Source organism: Rhea pennata, chromosome 15 (assembly GCF_028389875.1).
Source record: "Rhea pennata isolate bPtePen1 chromosome 15, bPtePen1.pri, whole genome shotgun sequence".
In the NCBI taxonomy this organism is placed as follows: Eukaryota; Metazoa; Chordata; class Aves; order Rheiformes; family Rheidae; genus Rhea; species Rhea pennata.
The window spans coordinates 11,301,306-11,325,520 of NC_084677.1; the positions used below are offsets into that span (position 1 = coordinate 11,301,306).

At 35.6% G+C, this 24,215-nt stretch overlaps 1 protein-coding gene across 1 annotated transcript in view; it reads left to right on the top strand.

The window, feature by feature from the left end:
* The window catches only part of VWA3A (von Willebrand factor A domain containing 3A), a 34,879-nt gene extending 13,554 nt beyond the window's left edge, over positions 1-21,325 (top strand). Inside the window, exons 15-33 of the mRNA XM_062588208.1 lie at positions 1,144-1,238; positions 2,652-2,771; positions 3,565-3,639; positions 4,376-4,520; positions 5,479-5,677; positions 6,084-6,154; positions 7,136-7,294; positions 8,715-8,802; positions 9,963-10,073; positions 10,489-10,586; positions 10,738-10,890; positions 11,615-11,723; positions 13,016-13,160; positions 13,584-13,728; positions 14,797-14,948; positions 16,650-16,776; positions 16,915-17,012; positions 18,503-18,567; positions 19,777-21,325. Of these exons, the coding sequence (XP_062444192.1) occupies positions 1,144-1,238; positions 2,652-2,771; positions 3,565-3,639; positions 4,376-4,520; positions 5,479-5,677; positions 6,084-6,154; positions 7,136-7,294; positions 8,715-8,802; positions 9,963-10,073; positions 10,489-10,586; positions 10,738-10,890; positions 11,615-11,723; positions 13,016-13,160; positions 13,584-13,728; positions 14,797-14,948; positions 16,650-16,776; positions 16,915-17,012; positions 18,503-18,567; positions 19,777-19,859 (2,238 nt within the window). The 3' untranslated portion in view covers positions 19,860-21,325. The remainder of the gene's footprint in view (positions 1-1,143; positions 1,239-2,651; positions 2,772-3,564; positions 3,640-4,375; positions 4,521-5,478; positions 5,678-6,083; positions 6,155-7,135; positions 7,295-8,714; positions 8,803-9,962; positions 10,074-10,488; positions 10,587-10,737; positions 10,891-11,614; positions 11,724-13,015; positions 13,161-13,583; positions 13,729-14,796; positions 14,949-16,649; positions 16,777-16,914; positions 17,013-18,502; positions 18,568-19,776) is intronic.
* Positions 21,326-24,215: the final 2,890 nt, after the last annotated feature.

The window sequence follows — 24,215 nt, forward strand, 5'->3', positions numbered from 1 at the left end:
GCGTCCCTCACATTCAACTTAAGCTTTTGTACTCACTCCACAAACACATCCTGCTTTGCAATTGCTTTCAGCCTGGTAGCTGCCATACTTTCTGCAAGAGGATGGCAAGGCTACTAGAGGTTTTGTTCTCAAGCTTGCAGATGAATTAAGAACATTCTTAGATGTGGGATATTAGCTATTTATATATATATATATTTTTTTATATATATATATAAAAAAAATAATTTGCCACGGTCAGCGTAAGTATATAACCTTAAAACTACTAGTGCATAAGGAGAGTGCTTACACTGTACAGAATATTGCTGATTTGTACAAGCACTTTGTTAGATCTTGTAATCACAGAAGAAGTGGGAATAGATATTGTGTATATGTGTGTGTGTGTTTGTTTTATTTATTTATTATTTATTCATTATATATATTTTTATATATCTATATAAACTTTTAATATACACACACTCTCACACAGGTAATGCATGAAAGTCTGCTGCACTTTTTCCTGGCAGTAGTGATTATTGAGGGCTTGTCCCTTGGTTAGAATGCAGTGTGCCAAAGAAGGGAATGAGTTTGGCAAATTAGAAGTTGCTTGGGAATATTGTCAGCCTAAGATGTGTAATGTAGTGGTTGGCTGGTTCTTTTTTTTTTTTTTTTTTTTTCCCTCTCCTCTGTACCCCTCCAGTGTTCCAAGGAATGTTTCAAGGCGTTAGGACAAAGATTAAAAAAAAAAAAAAAAAAGAGAGAGAAAGAGGCTGAGAAATCTGTAAAGCTCTATAGTTGAGGAAGCATACATGGTCAAAAAGATTTTATGCTTTTTTTTTTTTTTTTTTGTAAACTGTATTTTGAAGCAGTTTACTTTTTTCTGTTTTTATGTGCTTGGCCACTATTTTGGGCAGGATAGCAAGGGGAAGGTGAAGAGGAGGATATAGATTTTTAGACACTTTGAGGTTTTTTTTTTTTAATCATTGTATATTCTCCTCATGGACTTTTCTTTTACACTTTTTATTCATTTTGACAGTGGCATTTTGTTCTTAGTTATTTGTTTCATTACTATGCTGTCATGTTGCTTCTCAATTAAGCGTCTGGCAATAAGAAGACTTACTTGAACTATTTATTTATAGCTTAAATTTTCTATATTTTTATCTGCAGAAACTCCTTGGTAAAATGGTAAGAATCTATGAGAGACGAATTGACTGGCTATCTGTTGCTAGCAGAAGAATATGGGGAAGTGTTTGTGAGAGGAGGTATTGTACTTTGACAACCCTTTTTGCGTGTGTAGGCAGTGGTTCTTACTTGCTAGCCTTTGCTTTGTGTGTAAGTGAGCACCGAGGAATACAGGCCAGAAAATAGTCAGAGGTAGTGGCAACAGTTGCAGGTATCACTAGTGCAAGCAATCCACTTTTGAAAACATTAATATTCAGCATTTTTAATGATTCATCGAATTTAGCATCATCAGTCAATACACAAAACTGCGATTTCTGTGAGGTAGGTTGAGACTCTTAAATTTCAAGTTATCTAGCAAGTAAGCCTTTGGGAAATGTTCTGTCTTAAATAATACATTAGCCAGAATCATCAGGTTCTGTTTAAGGTTTACAGTCAGCTTTCCAAACCCATGTTATTAGCATTTATACCTGGAGCATTTCAGCACATAGGGCTTCTTATCAGATGAGGTTCAGCCTATCAATTACCTTCTGCTGCCACCACTTGCTGAGGTATTCTTGTGCCAGATGTCAAATATCAATGTAGATATACACTAAAATCTAATGTCTTTCCCTGCATGAGGCCTGAGGTCTGTACTTGACTCTGTATTTGGAGGTGATGTTTATTTACATTGTATCTGAGTCTCTACCACATATTCCACCCAGCTCTAGTTGCACAATTTGTTCCATTTACCAACCTTGAATATGAAGTTTCAGAACACAGGAAGATAGAAGAGACAATTGTTACTTAAGATTTTCTTGTTCGTTCATCAAGGATTGAGTTAGTGCTACTGGCCCTTCTGTTGCGTGGGGAGCTCATTTCTCCCTGGCTGTCCATTGCACTTGTGACTCCATTCATAATCACTACTCCCAAGTTACTGCCTGTCCAGTAAATAAGACAAGCCTGCATTTTATCTACAAGCATGACTTTATATGTGACCATAATGAAGAAGGTCATTGTTAACACTTTTTCACAAAATAGGCAATATATGTGCCAGATATCATCAGCCAGGCCATAGCTGAGCAACCAGTCTATCTGTCACTGACTGACTGGGAGAAGAGTTACCATGCATCTTTGGAGTCATGCTGCATATGTTCTTGGAGTAATGGCCAAGGAGAGGGCAATGAACTGTCCAACAGCTTCTCTTCTTGGATAACTTTAACATGTTTCAGCCATGTTCTGGGTATTCCGGTACTGAGAAGGAAAAGGACTTATTTAAGGGTCAACAGCCAATATGGTGCTACGAGTGCCAGCACCCTGATTATCCCATGGCTTTATAAAGAGGATAGTTTCCTTTATTGAGCTAACATTTTTGCAGATTTTTTTCTATATGTTCACTGTTCATACATTTTTATTCATGGTTAGAAGATACTTTCCTCAGTGAATTAAAGATTATAGTAAAGATGAGAATATGTAATTAAATACTTTTTTTGATAAATAACATGTTTCTTATGTAGGGTGGTTATACTCGTTGATGTATCAATGACAAACTCTATGTATATCATCCACATTCAACATTCTTTGCGACTTTTGCTTGAAGAACAAATGTCAAATAAGGATTACTTCAATATCATAGCGTAAGCAGACATTTAAGATTCTTTTATAATAACTGTAACATCGTGCAAGAAGTATGGTGATTAAATTTACTAATGAGTGTATTTTAGATTTTTAAAAATATTTTATGGTGAAATATTTGTAAGAATAATACTGATTCATCTTTATTGGATAAATTTATTGATGAGATATACAGAGTTTAAGTTATTAATTAAAATCCTTGTTTTGTGTGAGGCTCACTGAAGTTAGATACATCATATGTATAATATTCTCTTCCTATTGTATTGTTCATAACAGTACCAATTCAAATGTCAGAAACTTTTTGTAGAAGAGAATTTTGGAGATTTCTCAGGTGCCATTACTGAAAATGCCCTTTAAATTTTACAGTCAAGTTTCTGAATGGCAGGTAACAGTGAGAGGCAGCAACTCCAGAGTCCCAGAATCCGTGGGAGAGCAGAGCCTTTGTTTCACAGGAAGGACACAGCTGTGGGCTGCATCTCAGGGTTGGGATTTTGTATGTTTGGTTGGTGGGTTTGGGTGGAGGGGAGGACAATCCTTCCTAGCTTCTGCTGAGCTTTTACCAGGTCATTTAGCTTCCGCTCCAGGAAAGAAAAAAGTATTCAGGCCCACTGCCTTGAAAAGCCATCCCTGGGCAGTGGATAGGTGTGAATAATTAAATGGTTTGAAATATAACTTAACATCAGATAATTTTACATTTGTAAAATCCCAAGTCATTTTTTTAGTGAATTTACTCCATGCATTTGTATGTTGTAAAGTATAATCTGAACATTAATTGCTGTTATCTCTCTTTAAAAGATTTGGGAATGACATTGTGCCTTGGCAGCCAGAACTGGTTCCTTCCCAGTTGGAAAACTTACAAAATGCTTGGAGGTAGGATCAAATAAATTAGTCATACTTTGTAATTAAGCAAATGTAGATACCATAAAACAAGTATAACAGAGTATCAAATTTAATCCAGTGTTGTGAACTGTTTAGAAAATTGAAAAGTTGATTATATTACAGAAGTAGTTCATCATGAACTGTTCTGCACTGTTTGTTCATGATGGTTTGTTATGAAAACAACATCATAACATTTAATGTCCAGTGACTTTATTTCCAGTGTTCAACCTATGGGTACAGAAGTGTCTATGTAAGAAATGCACTGGTTACATGAAAAATTCCCCCTAACTTCGAATTCAAGTCAGATCTGAAAGCCAAGGTGTTTTTTTGTTATTTTTTTCATTGTTCCCTCCCCTTCACCCTCCCTCCCCCCCCCCCCCACACACACACACTGGAACCAAATTCAAAGTTTCTGCCTGTGGATTATACTTCAATGATATCTATGTAGTTTTACTTTATTCCATATTAATGCTGTAAGTTCTGCTATTACAGTTATTCCAAATAAAATGCAAAGATAATTCTTATCTTAAGACCTAAGGTGCCATGGTCACAAACCACAGTGGCAAGGTTATTACATAACCTGGTTTTGCTGGCTGTCGTTGTTAAAACTTTGAGACTCTAGTGCATTGTTATTTAGAATTCTTAATGCTCTTTTTTTCTGCTTAAAGCAATAATTTCATTGCTTCATTCTTTAAACTGTGATTATTTGTAAAACTTGTCCTTTTAGGTGGATATTGAGCTTGCAGTGCAAAGGGAGTAGAAATTTCATGACTGCTCTCAGGAGAGCTGTGGAAGTAGACTTCAAAGACAAAGATAAACACAAATCACAGGGGATGTATCTGCTTACTACCGGAATACCTGATCAGGAAACAGTGAGTATCATCATAGGCTTTGCAACTGTTAGTAAATTCCTATAACAGTTAATCTCAACTTAATTCTTCTCTCTCCTTTTTTTCCTTCATGCTAGTCACTGTAGTTTGCTGGCAGAATATTTCTCCTTCACCTGTCTAAGCCAGCACAAATCTCAGACTTCAACTTCTATAATTGTTGTTTATGTTGTAGGTAGTAAACACTGATCATGGGTAAATATTAATCATAGATAATTCTGGAGATATTTTGGGGATTCTTCTCTCAGTCCAGCTCTGGCTTTCATTTCACTAGCAAATTTGAGTGTGAAGAAGTCAACTCTGATTTTTCATATTATGATATTGTTATCTTATAATCCATGGGGAAAAAAGCTGCAAGTAATTTGACAATGGAACTTTATAATACTGTGTATAGAGAAAGCTGCCATTTTGAATAACAGTAATCCATTGCTTGCACTTGTGTTTGTAGCACATGCGCTCTGTGGCTGCTTAGCCATGTGCACTGCCTGGAATTTCCAAACGTAAGGTAGTCCTACCTGTGAGTGTTCAGCAGGGTCTCTTGCTCTCACTACCAAACTTCTTGAAATTCTGGACAAACATAAGAAATCAATAAAAAGCCTATGTGGTAAACAAGAAGTATGTGTCCAGAAAATCCAATGAATGGATCCATGTCTACTTCTTTGCTTTAGTGCATAGCTACCTTGAAGTCTGTGACTCAATTCTTTGCCTGTATCCATCCACATCTTGCATCATGGCTGCAGCAATACTAATACCATTGCTTCTAGTAATGGTAACAGCAGTAGTTTTTTTGTATATGTGTCATTAGAAAAGGCATTCAGCTACTCAAGCTTTATTCCTGTACTGCACTGCTCAGGTTGGCAGTGTTTGTACCACAGTTAAGGAACTGGTTGAGTAAATAACTTCTCTGAGGTAGGGAATCACTACTGTGTTTTTTGTCTTGCAGCACACAGTTAGTGCTTATGTGGCTGAGACTTGCAGAGGTTGTGATTTGCAGCTTCATGTCTGTCTGTTCAGTGTAATGGAGGATTTTGACTCCAATGGCATTATTCCAGCTCGCTATGCTAATCCAACTGAAGCTGCCATTGCTTTTAAAGAAATAGTACAGGCAGCTAATGGAAGATTTCATTGGTTTGGAGAAACAGGTATGTGAAAAGGAAAGCTGACAGATACTACTTTTTCATTAGCTAATATTCTTTTATTATTGCATCTTTTACTTTCTAGGATATGACAATGATATACTTACTAGCACTGAGATATAAACAGGCCTTAGTCTAATCAAGGCTTTCAGTTATATTGCAGAATAAATATTTTATTATAGTGCACCATTAATGCAAGAATTTGAATTTAATTAAAGTAGATATAATTCTGCAAACTATTTTCTGCCAGGTGTTTTCAAGATGACCATTAAAATATAGTTACTGATGTAGCAGGTTCAGAATGCTAGGTACACAAACAGACCTTTTTCTTGTTGTTACTTTTTGGTATGCTCTAAAAGTTGTTGTACACGTAAGTTATTTGTCTACTGATAAGCATATATTTGACTATCAGGTATTTTTGAAAGTGATGATATCAACATTATTGTGACTGAAATGGAAAAAGCAATCAACTATTCTCAAAAGGTATGAATGTTATGTTTTTCTTCAGAGGGGGGGAAAAAAGGAAAAAAAAAAAAAAGAAAAGCAGTGTTTGCTTAGCTGACAGCGCAGAAGATGAGATGTAATGAAAATCCTTATGAGGACTTAGAATGTGAGAAAATAGTCAAAGTTTATTAAATATGGACTAGGAAGCAATTATATAATAATGCTGATGGTGGTTGATGTTAGACTGTCAGTAATTCCATATCAAATATGAGGAGATTATGGTTAAAGTGATTCTCCTCTTTGTTGCTAATTACATGATTTTCAAGTACAATTAATTGTTTGCTTATTCCAAATAAATCACAGTGGAGGGAGGAGGTGTTGTTATTGGCAAAGTGTATTTGTTCATTTCTAAAACAATTGTTTTCACAAATGTACTAAGGATGTAGAATTAGACAAAACAATATCTCTACCTATTGTATGCACTTTTTCCAGAGAGATCTAGCAAAGTAGTTGAGGTAGTATAGCCAGCCTTTCTGATAGCTGCTGCTTACAAAAATGTAATTAGAAAGATGTATACAGTGAGATTTCTGTCCAGAGGTTGGACTGGTTGTTGCATGCAAGCTTGAGCCACAGAGGGGTGGGTTTTTTTTGTTTTTGTTTTGTTTTGTTTTTTGTTAAGAAAAGTCAGGTGTAGGAGGGAGGGAATGTTCAATGGGATTTTATGCTATTATATATTATTACTTAATGCTTGCATATGTTTGGTTCATCTTCCTCCCATTTGTTATGATTTTGATTGCTTTCTAGAACATATACTCAAAGCAGGGAGAATTTCCCACCTATGTGTTTGAACAAGCGTAGCATGAAGAGATTCTTTTTCCTTTAGAGGTGCTAAGCATTACCAAATTAATTTGGTATTAAATACATGTACTATTTTAATAATAAATATGTCTGTCTTTCAAAATGTTATTTGCTTAAATTGCCTGTGTATGAGTTATTTAATAATCTGAATTTTCGTTTCAGTGTGCACTCCTAGTGAGATCCTTAAAGCAACGTTCACAAAATCAGTCTGTTAATCCATTTATGCAAGAAAGAGACTCAAAGATGCTTGCGAAAAAAAAGAAAAAAAGGCCACAGAAATTGCCATCTCCAAAACCCACAGCTCTGAGTCTGGCTAGAATGGTTTGAAATGCTTCAGTGTCCCATTTTTAAAATGCTGTCAGTTTTTATCAGTGATCTTACCTGAGTATCAGATGAGTATCTCTTTTTCAAGACAAGTGCTCAGGCTGAAAATTTGAAAAAAATGGAATATTACTGTGATATTACTCTGAATTTACATTTTAACTTACATTCAAAATGTTACATAAACAGAAAATAACATCTTTCTTACTCCTGCTGAGTGATTAAATATGATAGACTGTAGTGTCAAAAGTTGTTTAAACAATCCCTCCTCTGACCTAAAAAACTTAGTGTTTAATGAAGATAAAGGCAGAGCGGAAATTTACTTTGCCAAGTTGCCTCTATTTCACAAGACCTTCTAGTGAATATTGAATTGTATGATATTCTGTTCATTTACATATAGGGCAGATGAAACTGAGTAACATACAGCTAGGATTAGAATTCAAACAAAACCTCTTGGTTTTGTTAATATTTTCCATGTTAATTTTACCTACATACACATCTATTTTGAGTGGGTGTGCAAATCTGTCGGTGCTTACACTTCAGTATCTCTATGTGACTAGATTCAGAACTTTTGTTTCAGAGGATATACTTAACCTTTTGATAGGAAATTCTGAGGTCTCGTCTTTGAAATACGAATAGCACTTTCCAGTGTAACTGTGTTCATGTTAGAAAGACCTTTCGAGGTAAGCTAACAGGTCTTCTGTGTTATTTTATCAAAAAACATTATATACTCAACACCATCTCACACGTGCAGGAAAAAAGTCATCACTCAGATATGAATACATAGCATAGTTTTATAAGAATTAAACCTGTAGAAAACAGTTACAGGTTAGTCTATAGCCGTCAAGTATTTCTTTCATCTGGTTTTTACAGTAGAGCTGTATAATAAATAAGAAAATTTGATATCAGTTATTGGAATACTATGTCCCAGCAAAAGTCTGATCTTACAACAGCAGTAAAAAAAGTTTTCAGGTTGTTCAGTAGAGAGTACTCAGACTTAGAGGGGTCAGCCATACTTAAAGGCAAAATTACTGTTTTCAGCACTGGATTTCCAATACTCAATACAACTCTTAGCACAATTTTATAGAATATACTATATAGTATTTTTTTTTCTATTACTATTATAGACTGCTTCTTCAAGTGGTAAAAATGATCTAAACTTGTTTGCCTCTAAAGAGGTTAATATTCAGTTTTTTGGCAACATTTGGAATTGGCAAGATAACTGAAGCAGCAATTAATTACTTGACTTAGCAAGAAGTCACAAGTTAACAAGTCTATATTGCTGACTTGTCAGAAGCACCAGAGTAAATCAGGAATTGGAGAATAATGAAGGATAGTTCTTGTTTTGAGTAAGTTATGCAGTTCTGATCTAGCTGAAGGGTGCTTTTTGTTTTAATTTGTGTGTTTCCTGTGCTTATAGCTTAAAGACAACCATGGGGAAGAGAGAAATGCTGAAATAAGAGCACTGAAATGGCATCCTACTAGTGCCAAAGCAGAAATTCCACCAGGTCCGTATGGATTAGGGGATTTTTGGTCTTCTGTTTGTTAAAGAAGTATTAAATTAAAAATGAGAGTTTTAATTTAAAGTTTTAGAAATGTTTGCAATTTTACATCTTTAACCAAACTCATAGGAAACACTGCAGTTGTTGTTTTGAAAGTACGTCTGTATTAGTTTTAACTGTAATGTATCAAGCTTTCTTTTAGGTTGGAGGTAGAAGGGAAGCTTTGTAGTTTTGTAACTACCTTCAAGTCATTTGACTGAATATACATCCTATATAAGGAAATGTCAAGTATGTGTGGTGGGAACTGTAGCCCCTCTTTGTCCTGTGCCTGAAATAGTATTTAGAACCTTGCTTCTTTTGATTTTCAATTTCCATTTCACTTTTTCTCAGAAGTTCAACAATTCAGCTATTTTGTATAAAACTATTAACATAAATCTCTATCGTAATAATATTATAACCCATTTTTATTAATACACTGTTCCTGTTCATTTGTGTGTGATCCAGTAATGACAGAAACTTTAATACAGTTGTCAGGTTATACCTGACAACTGGCTACTGCTCCTGCTATACAGTACAGCTTCTAAATTGGTTCTAGTCATTGTTGGTCCCTTAAAGTCCTTTTATTCTCATTCTCTCTCTCTCTCTCTCTCCCTCTCTCTCTCTCTCTCTCTCTCTCTCTCTCTCTCTCTCTCTCTCTCTCTCCTGTTTTCATACTTTTTCTGTGTTGTCATTCTCAGACTTTGGTAATATCACCAATTTTAATTTTTGCATTAAATTTGAGCATTGATAATCTACTATTAATGAAACCAGATTGCTCATGTGACGTAATGTTTAAAAATCTGGATTCATTTTTGCATGTGAGGTGCTGTGTGAAATGCTAGTAGATCTTTCACTAAATTCTATGCTTATTCTAACCCCCTAATCTTTTCAAATTTTGTCCTGTGACATACTTCCTGATGGTAATTTATTAATTCCTGAAGGTTTTGCTTGCCATTTGTATGAAAGTAGCATGAGCAGATCTATAATACGGATTTTTCTTAACCAGGATCTAAGAAAATTAATATTTATGTCTGTGGTAACAGCAAGCTATAAACTGAAGAGAGTTGCTTGTCAGAGTTTTATCCCTAGCTGAAACAAAACTTTTTTTTTTTTTTTTTTAATTGTAGCACAAACAGTAAAAGAATGGCCTCAGATTGGGAATAAAAGAAAACATAAATCAAGGAAACAGCCAGAGTTCTCTATGTCAGTATTTTATACTGATAAAGGAAGAAATGTGGGTAAGTGTTACCAAGATATGGCAGGTAAACATACCAGCTTTTTATTATAAAAATATTTGAATGTTAATGCACCGATAAACAGTCAGCTTTAACTTGTGAATAGAAACGAGTGTGCATGTGTGTGAAGTGCTTTGAGATCTCCTGTCAAAGGTGCTATAAAAAAAGATACACTGTCATTGTGATATAGAAGATTAGAGAAGGTATGGTTTGGAATCTTCTACGTAAATTGAGTTTTAAAAATAAGTGCCTTCTTATGTACATTGTTTTAAGGCAACTTTGATGCATTTTGTCAAATGCAAAATTCTGTGAAATGACAGTCTTTTTTTTCTGATGGAAAGACTCTCATATGTGATTTCAAAGGGACTATGACTTTAACCCAAGGCTCACATTATTACTTTATTCATGTTCTTACGAGGTGCCGTATACCGAAAGTATCCAGAGACAATAAGTGTAAGGAAGTCTGTTCCTTCTGTTGCATTACCAAAAAAAGAAGAAATTTGTTCAAGCAAAGAGGTATTTCAGTTCCTTACTAACAAACTGCCATTTTAGAAAAATCTTCATATGAATTAATACGAACATGATAACTTATTTTGATTCTTCTGTACAATGTATTACTTAATCAGTCTTGATATTTACTAATTCCCCCATTTATTTGTCTTCCAAGTGGCTAGCCAAGTACAGTATTAAGAAGCTTAAACTGGAATTGCCCAGACTGGTGTTTGGTCCACACTGCACCCACCAAAAGAAAATTGTGGAGTGTCTGCACAAGCAAGTGTCAGCAAAATATTGTACTATCATCCCTAGTGTAGAAATAAATGTAAGCTTTTGCAGATATCATATATGAACATCAATGAAATAGCTTTTGTATTTGTTGAAGACAATGCATGTTGATCACTGATTGTGGTTTGTTAGTGTGCTGTTCATCCTTCCATTTCCTGCTGTTCTCTCTAAATTACCCTGCCAGCAAAAAACACCAAAGTGTTTTGGTTTTTGTTTGTTTTATTCAGTACAAGAAATATTTAGTAAATTTGAAGTGCAAACTGCATTGGATCTTTAGACTGCATGGAATCTCCTCTGCTCATACAGTTTGAAAAACATTTTAAAATAGGGACTTATTTTGGTAAAGTGTTTAGAAGTCTTATGTGAGTGGAAACTAGAAAGCTGTTGGATCTTGATGATTGTGGTTTGTGGAATGACTGAAGAGAAGCATAGCAAGTTAAGTCTGGAATGTTACTGTTCTATTGCCTGTATAAAACTATCACAAATAATGCAACAGATGCACCTTGGCCAGTCAAATTATATAATTTTGTTGCCCTGAACAACTGGCTGAGATGAGAATAGGCTTTCTTAATTTTAGTAAACCAATTATTTAGTAGCAGTAGTCACAAAAGTTTTTTTTTTTTTTTTTTCTTGTGTTCTCTCGTATATTTAGAGACAAAAAAACCTAATCTCCCTGATTTCTAATGCAGATAATGTGAGCTCGGCTGCTCTATATGCATTTGCTGAAATGAAATGCTCCTATACAAATTGAATTTTTACAGGGGGTTGTGAAACACCTGCAGTTTCAACCTAAAGAATTGGAAAGCTACGCTGAACAAATAGAGAAGGTGTTCAAGCGCTATATACAAAGAATACAGTGGCTTCTGTCAGGTATTGCATCAATTTTTCTGTAAAGCATAATTTAAACATACAAAAAAAATCTTATCTACTGTTTCTACTAGGATTAATCTGGGCAGGTAGTGACATATGAAGTTCAAACAAAGACCTGTTCTGCCTATTCTTCTATGATTTGTAGCTGTAGAATCATTGCAAAATTCCCTTTCCTGTTTGCTTCTTGTTGCAAACTGTTCTCTGGAAACAACATTTTCATTTTTCTTAAAAAAATTGTCTTGGTTTATGAGCATTTGGTTGTGAGCAAAGTCATTAATGAAGTTAAGCTTGATATGCAGGCAACAGATCTGAGTGATGCCAACTGCCTCTGTTAATACTAATAAATTGTTAACCTTGAGCCTTAATGCAATGGTTTAAATGAAGATTTTATTTCACCTTTTAACACTTGTTTAATATGTCAATGCCACCATTCCGAGACAGTTTTTCATAGTTCCTCAGCTCTAGATATCTTCACTGTTTACTGTCCAGCAACTTGAAAAGTAGAGCAATTTTAGCAAATTCCTCAGAGCAGTACACAAGTGTTGTTATAAAAATGTCCATTATACTGTAATTGTACAAGAAATGTAAACAGAAAAGTTTATCATCAATGTAATAGTACTTGTATTATTTTGATATCATCTGCTTTGCATTTCGTTGAACTGATTTTAAAAAAATATTTGGATAAAGGTAAAGCAGGCTTTCTAGTTTACGTGATTGATACAGGAGAATTCAGCATCTCTGTAGCTGATATGCTTGTAGCTTGCTGTGAAATAATTAGTGCTGTAATGTATATTCTTATTTTTTATGTTACTTTGAATACAACTAGACAGATGTTCCTACTGTCAGAATTTTTCTGTCAAAGGAACATACACAATAATGTTTCTATGCAGAAGAGTGGGTTTTTCCTCTTTTACTAAGAATGGACACTACTCAGAAGTTCAGTATACCTGTTGATAAAAGTATTTGATCTTTGTTGCTGATAAAGGTGTTTGTTGTGAAATACTCTTCAATTCAGCAAAGAATTAATCTAACATCAGCAAATACTTTAATGGAAGTTGCCACAATTGGCTGATAATAAATACTTGATAGTGCTGAATTTGAAATGGCAGAAGACTTCTCTGTTACCAGCCTTTGAACTGCCTAGTTTACTGTGCAGATTAAAATTTGTTACACAGAAATGTGCCCAGAATAACTCTTAAAAATGGAAGATTTCACGGTATGCTTAAAAATGATATATTCAGTAAAAGAAGCCTATGAGGTGACACTTAATTAGTCTTAATGTTGTGATCCAGGAAGTCGAAGATTGTTTGGGACCATTTTGGAAGCAAATGTCTGTGTTTTGATTGATACATCTGGTTCCATGGAGCCTTATTTGCCACAAATCACAAAAGAACTTACCTCCCTCATCTGGGAACAACTGAGAAAGAATGAAGTCAGGCATGTATAAACTACTGATAAAGACTGAAATATGTACTACTTATTTTTATGTAACATAATTAGTAATTACTAATAAAACAATATTGAAACACAGTACAAGTAATTGTTATATGGTAGTGTATAATATGCATATGATATGAACTGCTTTTTTGTTGTTCTTTGTAACCAACTTTTGATTCTCCACTCTAATTTTGGGGCCTTGTCTGCCATTGATGATGCCGTTTATCCTTTTGGGTGCATTATTCTCATGGTATTTTCTGGTAACTCAGAACGAGATACACTTTCTGACACTTCCAAAGCTGAAGAATTTATTCCAGTGTTAAGAGTGTTAAGCTGCTGCATTCTTTATTTCAAAACTGTTTTATCCAGGATGATTGATAATACTGATTAGTGTTAAATGTTGTGGGCCATTTTTCTTCCTAGGTTTAACCTACTGAGCTTTGCAGAAAATACAGAGAGTTGGAGGGAGAATCTTGTGGAGGCAACTGATGAAACATGTCATGATGCTGTACAGTGGGTGTCCAAATTCCAAGCTTATGGTAATACATGCATCCTTACGGCTTTACAGGTTAGTAAACTGCATATTATCTTGTAATGGTGTATGGTGATGATTAGAATACTGCTATCCAACAGATAATACTTTAGGAAAATTATTTGCTAAAAGTGCACAACACTTCTTACATACAAAACATTGAACAGATCCGGAATCAAGCTGCTGTTTCTGTCTCCAGAACTCATAAATACTAGAATTCATTGCTTGTATTGAATTTAGGAAAAACATGAAACGTCGGTAGTTGCATTAACCTCTATGCATTCAGAGTACTGGAGAAGGAAAATAGTTCTTCAAAATGATGTTTATGTAAAACTATTGATTGTAATGTATCTGCTCAATGCCAAATGGGAACTTGCACAGAAGCAGTGGTTGTTAGAACAGCATGCACATTGAACTTCAATAACAGATGAAGAAATTTTTCTCCTATAAAATTTCTCAGTGTAGAAATTCACTGCAATAATTCAAAGCAGGGACTGAAATGGCTTGCAATTTAATGAAATTTAAAATTTAAATCAAAAGAGAAATGTTGCCTTAAATGATTGATTCTTGTTTGAGATACCCCTACAGAATCTCTGTGTGAAGTTTCTGGGATTTACGGTAAATCAAATGCAGTGGAATTTTAAGACATGTCTATGTTAGAAAAAAGTCTACTGAGCCAATCACCATAGCAAGCTTCTGTAATATAGGAAGACCAAGCCCTAACAGAATTGATTTGCAGGCATTAAACATCTATAACTCCCAGCATACAAAGCGTGGTCTAAAAATCTCCTGTCAGCAGTTGTCTAAAACTACATCAGTGGACCCACTCACTTTTAGTTTATTTCAGTGAGTCAGTTTTGATGAGGCCTTTCCCACAGATTTATTGGTTATGCTACAGAAAAAATCTACTTTTAAGAAGTTACATCTTTGCTAAGCAGTAAGAACGATCTTTCATACCTAGTAAAAAAAAGAAAAGACAAAAGTAACTTCATTTATAATGTGGTAAATACACAGTTATATTATTGGAATAGTGTTTTCATTCTTAAATGTAACTTTTTTTATAAAATGTCCTAATTATTTAAGATTATTTTTCTGCCTTTTCAGAAGGCTTTCAGTTTTCGAGATATAGAGGCACTGTATGTATTGACGGATGGAAAACCAGATACCAGTTGCAGTCTCATTTTAAAAGAAATAGAAAGATTGAGAAAGAAACAAGACATTAAAATTCACACCATTTCTTTCAGCTGTACGGACAGGTATATGATATTTCTCAACCTCCCCCAAAAAATCTTTAAAATTACTGGTTTGTTTACTGTCAAAGAGGGCTATGTTGTCATGCTATGTACTTTAGCTCAGTGGACACCAGGATTGAGCTAGGCCTTTATACAGGTGGGAACTAAGTGGGGTATGAGTGGGGTATGGTGACACAGGTGTTTGCCATGTAGACTACATCTCCCACAGTTCATATCCTTGAGAGAATTACCTTGAAATACACAGAAGTGATGTGATCACTAGTCTGCAGCACTGGTGTCAGTCCTGTTCCGCAACAAGCCTTTCATACACACATCCCACCACTGCTCTAGAGATCTAGAGAAGAGTAATATACTTACCCTGGATTGGAGTCAGGAGCACTAACAAAGTGCTGATGCAGGCCATGGTAGGGTGTGGGTTAAAGATACATCCCTGCATGTTCCTTTGCAGGGATGTTTGCACAGTTCAGAACTGGAAACCCTGGAGCAACATCATGAAAGTATGTGCACCTCTGGATTCTCCTGCATGGTGGCTGTATGGCCCAGGGAGTAGATAGCCACACAGGCAGCAGGCTTTCCAGAATAGGTGCACGTCTACTGCCACCCCAAAATGCAGTTGTGCCAGGTCTTCAAAAAACCGACCTTTGTTTTCTTGAATTTAATGCAGCATTGTCTGCCAGCCATGTTGTCCTGAGTGGCAAACATGGGGTTAGCAACTTCTGGATAATGCCACTGGATTATCAAGCTACTACGAGAAACTTTTGACCCCCATAGCACAAATTGACAAGCAGTATTGTTGGGTGAAAGGTTGCATTCCTTTGAATTCTGGGATGGATGTTGCAAGGTAAATCTTCGAGTTATTGGTGCTAAGATGAAAATGTCAACTTTAAGTGTATTTATGAAGAGTTGTCTGTCATTAATATTTTAAGTTGGTTAAGTGTATCGTTTGGTTAACTGGTCAGTAATCAATCATTGTCTATAAAGTAAGTCGGCTCATAAAGGAGACGGATGTCACGAATGACTACAAGTTACTTTGAAATAAGCTGCTGCTTCCTTTTGGAAGAAATGTACTAGTTGTTATGGTGATTTTAGTATCCAGTTCTAGAATTTAATCCATCCTTGCAGCTTGATTGAAGTTAACGGAGGTATGACTATTCACACCAATAAAGGTGCTAGAAAGGCTGGAAGAGAGGACTCTAAAGTGATATAGAAAAAATGTAGTAAGGGTGTGTGATTTATCATACTTGTAATGAGAATATAATAACAACTGTATTAGTTATCCCAAAGGCTCATCTTTGGGGCAAGTAAGGGGGGTTACAAAAGAATATAAAAAGTACATCGCACAAAATGCTCCTTCCCCTTATGGCGTCTCCCAGCTTTTGACTTCTCCTGTGTAAAATATTACTACCTTTTCCTTGCCAGCTGGGCTTCTGAGTTCTTTTGTTTAGTTTCACTTCTTTTAGTTCTGTTGTTGTGCTGAACCTCTTGTCCAAAAATAACTTGGTTTTGGAGGTTATGACAGCTAGGCAGTATATATTCTTTTTTAGAAGTGGAAGATTAGAAATGGCATGGAAGTTTTATAATCAAGTCCTCTGAACTACTTGTTTGGACATAAGATTTTTTTGAGAAGCTCTTATGAAATTCTTCTATTGTTGTTGCTGTTAGAATACAGTTTTCCTAAGTAACTTACTGCTTTATTGTCCACAGAAGAGCTAATGAGTTTCTGAAGAAGCTTGCTTCCCAAACAGGAGGGCGCTACCATTGCTGTTTTGGAGATGTGGATGGACAGTTAGCAGCACACAGAATGTTGACAGAGGGGCTTGATGATGATGATGTATGTTAAGTGGTTCTTTGGTTTGTTTAATTTCAACATAGTTCATCAATATTCAAAACTGCATTTAAAAAAGAAAAATCATTAGAAGATAAATGCAAGACTCTCCAGATAAGTATAGTATTTTAATTCTGTTTTCAGAATCCAGTTTTCCCGTGCTTTGAAGGAGATGATTTAAAGAAACTTACTCAAGAAATAACGAAAGCCAGAAGATTTTTAAAGCAAGCAAAGTCTTTGAAGTGAGTATTTGTAAGGAACCTTTCAATATTTTTTTTTTTTTTCTTTCATGAAGGGAGGACAAGAATATCTGACTTAGTGTCTATCTTTTTTTATAAAAGAATCACTTTCTTCCCTATACTGTCAATATTAGTATTTTCTTTTGACTTGGGGAAAAAACATGCAAACAGACTGGCTGCTTTAGAGAGATTTAGTTCTAAGGCCTTATTAGCTACCACCACAGTAGAGGATCTGAGCAGATTCTAACAGTGTGTTTAATTTCAGGGCTATTTTTCTGTCATTAGTGGTCCCTTGATCTCTTGCTCCTATTTGAAATAGAACTCAGCAGGGAGAGAAACAACTTCATGTAATTTCTGTCATCTGCAAATCATTGTATTTCTCTTCCTGTGTGTTATTAAAACCGTTATTAATGCCATGCAATGTCCTTCTTAGTACCTCTTCCTTTGGTCTGACCTATTACTATTACTAAAACCTGCATGGGCCTCTTTTATCCTACCTCTTATCCTAGGCTTCTCTAACTGAACCATCATCCTGTCTCTACTGGAATTATGTCCTCTGCATGAAATAATGTCAGACCTTTCTTCAGTTCTCAAACAATCCTATCTCAATCCATCTACTTTTCTAGTTACCATCCATCTCTCTTTCTCTTTGCCCCTAACAAGCTGTAAAATGTTTATTTCTTCAGCATGACTGAAATTAAGAAAATTTCTGCTAACTCTTCTGGGCAGATCCTAAGCCTTCCTATTTGCTTTTCTTATGTTTCCAGATTCACCAGGGCATCTGACAAAATCATTCTCTTCTCAGAAAATCTCATCTCTGTCATTTTTTGCTTCCATAGATTCTCTTTTGACTCTTTAATCTTTTTTCTTTCACGTAATTCATCCACCATAACTTGTAATGCATCTTCCTCTCTTTACTACTTTACTGCAGTCTACTCCTCACTTTTGTATCCCTTTCTTCTTCATCTCCTCTTCAATATCCTTCCTTGGCATGAACTTTTTCTCTCTTTGCTATTAACAGTTCTGTAACAGATAATAGTACAATCTAGTGGCAGGTAGAGGTATTTCAGCTATCTCCAAAGGAGCTAGGTTAGTTCCTGGGAGCAGGATAGCCATGATAGCATTATAAGCTCCATCTGTATCTCAGTAGGTTGAATTGGCTGAGGTGGCACATCATTCCCTGCTGCTTCTAGTGTCACTCACTCAGAGCTAGCTCTGATAGCAACCTAGAACTGGAGGGAAGGGCAGTTAAATTGCATTAATCCTGATTTTCCTTCAGTGTTATGCTTCCTAACTACCATTTCAGAGCCAGAAAGTGCCATTCAATGATAATAGCTGGCCAAAGTGTTTGGGAAGAGCTTTACAATTCATTATACCTCCACAATGATAAGGTTTTCCATTACACAAAGGCATGGCTAAGCAGAGAGAGATACCTAGCCACTACATGTCTCTATGAAAAGCTGCTGTAATTTTGGGGGTTTTCTTTTTAATAGGTTATTGATAGAAAAATGGAATGTAAATGAAAAGGACCATTCTGTCTTTAAAAAAAAGTGCTCAGGTAAGCAGTCACCATAAATAGATCATACTTTATATATTGTCTCTGTATGTCAGTATAAGGGTAATGTTTCTAAGCTTTGTGTAAATAAGTATTCATTTCTAGCTGTGACTTTCTCCAAAGTTGAAAACATTGTAATGATTGCAGTGTCTAGCTTAGCTAGTTCCATGTAGAACTTAACACACACACAAACAGTTCAAAGAGAACTATTCTGTTTGGGCTAGGCAGACACATGTTTGCATTTATGAATGGTTTTGTTCTTTTCAAGAGCAGCCTCCTAAGCACAGATTAGGACCAGATGTAATGGCTGTAATAGCAATTGCTATACTCCATTAAATGAACAGAACTGACTGGAAAAAGACCCCATTAACAGTAAAGACATGGTTTGCAAATGCAGAACTGTTGCCGCAAGGCAGTGGGAGAGGCAACTGGGCGAACAAAACGTCTCAGCCAAGCTGCTGCTTTTAAGTTAGCAAAGCAAAAATTACAGGAAAAGATAATTGCTGAATGAAACGCAATGACCCTTTCTCAGGGGAAATGAGGAAAGGTAAGAGCTGAGAGAAGCAGTTGTCACAGAGCGTTGTTTAAGCAAAAAAATAGACAGGTGGACAACTGCAAAGGCCACTAGAGAACTTGGGCCTGCCAAGATGTTCATCAAGAATTAGGTAAGGCAGATACATAGTAACACTGTTTTAAAATCCTTGTTTCTATAGCTGTAGTTTGTATTTTGGTTTACAAACATTGCCTAGTCATTCAAAGAGAAGAAAAAAGTCCTGTCAGACCCACTCAGTGAAGAATACCTGCTTCACAGAGAACAGAAGCTGGTGCTTGGTCAAATATGTGCAGAATTTAGTGTATAGAGGCTGATTGCTGAAAAGAGACTTGGAGGAGAAACAGGTGTGTAACCATTCTGTAATAGCAAGAAAGTTATTACAGGCATGTAGAGACAGAAGCTAGTGTTCCACATCTAGCTCAGACTTTCATCCTTCCAAGGTAAACTGTATTGCTTGTAAAATGTATAGAAAAACATTCCTTTTAATATATTTAAAAAAGTACATGGCACTGTAGCACAGTTAAGCACATAAAGTCAGGAAAACTGCAAGTTACTCAATTTATACTGTTTTTCCAGTGTCATTTTTATGAAGTGTGATAGTGAGCCGTTGTGATTCATACATTTTGATTTGTATTTAAAAACCTATTCATGTACTTGAGTTGTAGGATTAAAAGACCAACAAAGGATGCTGAAGAGATTTGGAGTGGCACCGCTAACCAGCTTCTTTTCAGTACGGGGTTAAAGATTCCAGCTTCAAGTGGAAAGAGTAGAAGAGGTATTCCTTATCTCTGAACTTCTGGCAAGAGGATAGGTTACAGATGACAAGTACTGCTGACTTACTCTACTTGCAAACTTCACGGATCTCAGAAATCAAGCCCTGAACTCTCCAAAGGTTTAAACATAAGTAGAGAATAGTTATCAATAAAGGTAGAACAAATTATAGAAAATAGAGTGAATTTCTAATACAGTTAGTAGCTACACAGGTCACAACTCTTTGTTTCTCCTGAGACAAGGGAAAATTATTGTACTGCGTCATACTAAGAATTGCTTTGGTCAGTTGTCAGTATGTCCAAGATGTCTTTTCGGTAGTTGGTTTGAGATTTGATTGCTAGTGCTTATCATCTCTGACAGATGGCTATGATAGTAGAAAGAATATTCCTTATGCCAGTTTTGAATTTAAAAATTAAGAAACAACCTTAGTAGAGCAAACAAAGCTTGGAATGAAGCTTTTTCCAGAAGTTTACTAATAGTTATTTCCAGTCTTTATTTTTTATGTTGTCAATAGTGAAGGATTTAGAGTGGATGATTCAGGAATCTGCAGAAGTGTAAACAAGTAATACCCTTGTCTTCACAGAAGTTCTGTTAAATTCTTACATAAGGATTTCCTGCCCTATGAAGATTGAAAATGTTGCCAGAACCTTATGAGAAAAATCCAGTTTAAATTATTTGCAATACTCTGAAGCCCATATTTTCCAGTTGATTTTTAAAATATGCATTTTTTTAGTGAGGAACTTGGTGATGACAGCTCATTAGTATTTTGTAGATGTTTACTGGGTAGGTCTTTAAGAGGGTTAGGATTTCATACCAAATGTTTGACATATGTAATATTTAAGGAAAATGGGTTCAGACTACAAAATTTAGATCCTGGAGCTTAGTTTACTTAGGAGTCATTCTTGCTCCTGAGTGCCAACTGATGGAAATGATTGGATATACTTTGATCTGGAAGATATTTTCTTTGCTTTTCGTCCAGTTTCTCTCCACAAAGAATTAAAAACTGCTTACATCATAAAAGTCTCCGTGGTGTTGTATGCTCTGCACCAGCTTACTCCTGCATTCCATATTAGTTCTAGTCCACTGTATAATACTCCAGTTAAAGATTCTTTGTGCAGAGCATCAGTTTGTGATTTTAGTGCATGTATTGGTATCTGTATAACTTCTGAGATGCTTTGATATGAAAATGTTAATTAGAAATGAGTAGGATTAGCTACATTTTTATTGGGGGTATATATTGCCCACCTGGAAAATTTTAACCTGCCTACTGCCTCAGTCTGAGAATTATTTAGTCAGAAAAACACTTTAAGTAGGTGGATCATTAGTGATCACCTGATTGAGTGCTCTGTAATGATTTTTCTATGTTAATCTCATATATGTAATTTGTCTTCCTGGTTTGCACTTCCTGGAATTCAGTTCATTGTATTTAAGACATAATAAAAGGAGTTCTATAACTGACAAAGACATATATTTTTCTCCCAGCTTGTTTGTAAGTCATGTCATTGGTATGACTCATTGAATATCTTGATTTGCATACAAAGGATTAAAGGCAAACAGTTAAACCAGTTACTACCTTCAGGAATGTGGCCTACCACCTACCACCTGGTTTTGCAGCAGGGGTGGGTAACCTCAGTGTGAAACAGCTCATGTACTGCCATAATCAACAGCTTCCAATTGTTGTGCCAAAGTAAACTGGTACAGGTGTTCCTGTTAGCTTAGTCTGTTGGACTGGCGGCTCAGTCGCTCCTTTACGTATGGTTCAGTCTTACCTGCTTCAAGGGAAAGTGGCCTTCAGAAGAAGGGAGAGAGAGCTGGGAACAGTAACAAATTCTGCCATCTATATATGTCTGTATTTGTAAGTCAGCACCTAAAGCCTCCCATGACATGGAAGCTCATGCTGCTCCTGAGGAATCAGTATTACATTTGTGCTAGGCTCTGTCCTTTGGAACTCTGTCCAGTAAGAATTTCTCTGTGCTTTTTAAGTATGTTACCTATTATTGGCATTTATCTAGAGTTGAAACTACAGAATTCCAAGCTTTAAGCACCTAAGCACATAAATTCTAGAATACAACTAAATCACAAGGGTTTTCATTGATTCATTTTAACACTTCTCAACCAGTTAGATGTATGCAGGGTACTTTTCATTCCATCAAACTTCAATGCTCTCCAGAATCCATTTCTGAGATATTGGCTGCTTCTATTGTTATGGCCAAATTCAACATGATACTGAGACTCTTTATTTCCTGGTTAATTATTTCTTGAGTAAGACCCTCATCTTTGAAGTAGACTCTTGGGGGGGGGGGAGGCCTTTTTTCTTTCTATTTGAAAAGTTTTTCATCTTCCTGTATTAGGATTTTTGTATTAATAAGAACAATAGATGGGAATGTAATTTTGTAAATGAAACTTTAGAAGTTATGTAATCATAAAACTTTAAAAGGTATCTAACTGACATATTGCAAAATAGGTCTTATAGATGCAATACTGTCCTGTGGGGATAAATGTCTGCCTGCAGAATGAAAAGAACTATTGAGTTAAAGCATAAGGCCTTCATTGCAGTGGAGGCCTTAGTGACAAGAGGCAGAGACTACCTGACTGTATTCTTGGATAAGCTTTTGTCAAATGTGGCAAGGTGGTGGTTCTGCTTGATATAAAATAGCCCATATGCACAATTTCAGATGGAGTTCATGTAAAATGATGATAAATGCCTTTTTCACAACACAAGCCAAATTGACTTGGCTTTGTGTGGAATTGATTCTTAATTATTCACTTAAACTATTGAATCCTGTGCTAAATGTTTACAAAAAGCAAGTTCAGAACAAAATATTCTTACGTTCTCATAACTTAGCCTAATCGGATTTTGCCTCCAAAAAGGAAAGCTGATTGACTTTAGTCCACCAGTTCCAAACATGAGCTGTGTTTCTCTTCTATTCACCAAATAATCCCAAATTGCAGTGAGTAGATTTATATAAAAGTCTAGTCTGTTACTAATGGAGAATATTACATGGAGTATGCTTTTCAACACTTTGTTTGACAATATATTATTGACAATTATATGACAATATATTGAAGTATAGTTTCCAGAGGGAAAAAAGTTCCTTACATAAATTCAAAGGTGATATGAGATGCTCCAAAAATTGTTGATGGATGTATGAGAAATGACAGTGTAGTGTGTTTCACTTCATCTGCAATGTCACGAGCAAATCAAGTGAATGTAATTTTCTTGCATGTCTCCTGTAATTCTGTGTATATTAGATCTGTAGTTAATCTAATGTTGTGTCAGGTTCCTAATCCACTTTGTGATCTATTTAAAGAGACAGTTTGTAACTTTTTGTAAGGAAAAGTATTGAAAATATACAAACACCAAAATCTTACTTTATGGGGGGGAAGAAGGAAGCTTTTTTTTTTTTTTTTTTTTTTTTTTTTTTTTTTTTTTTTTTTTTTTTTTTGAGCCAGTGCAAAGGGTATGTAACAAGCCTTTGTTTTAGGGAGGTGCTTGGAGGCCTGAAGAAAAATAAAACTCTCTTATCCTAGATATGGAGCAACAGCGATGAGCCTCAACTCTTTCCGCTTAGCGCTACATCTGGAAGAAGTGGTCAGTAAGTTTAGGCTGCAGAGTCAGCGCTTGAAATAATTCTTCTTCTCTTCTATCCGTCCTAAGGTGCTTCTCATGCGCTCTTAATTCCTCTGCTGTTTTTATGGGCATGATAATAAAAACAGCAGTGATGATGATGTAAGCAGTGATGATGATCTGTACTTCTATCTTCCAGTGCAATGACAGTTAAAAACTCTTTGCATTTGGAAGGAATCGCATTAGAATTTTTCTTCAATAATGTTTTCTAAAATCTGCATACATAGTGCATGAGTTTTTTTTTTCTTTTATCTGTGATTGCTATATGTAAGAAGCCAAGCTGTTGTCCCTATTCTTTATACTGAATGAAGGCTTGTTTCTGTATAAGTTAATGCAGTATTTTCATTGAAGATGCATTTGTATTTCTTTCCTTCAAATATTGTATACTGCCCCCTTTCTCACAAGACCTAAGAGCTGATAAAGGGCATGTCCTTTACTTCCAGTATTGCTACTGGAAGTTTGCTTTGTTGCCGTCTAGTTTCTTCCTACAGTTTCTCCTTAACTTGACAGTGCAGTCTCACCGTTGTTTCATTTAACCTGTAAATTAACTTGTATAGAATGCAAAGCAACCGCAGAATGCAAAGTAAGTGAGAACAACGTATTTTGAAAAGCATTTTATATGACACGTTCCAAGGCAATACTTGTAGTTGAGCAGTTGTTTCCTTCCAAGAGGAAATGTCGAATTAGGGAGAATTAGAA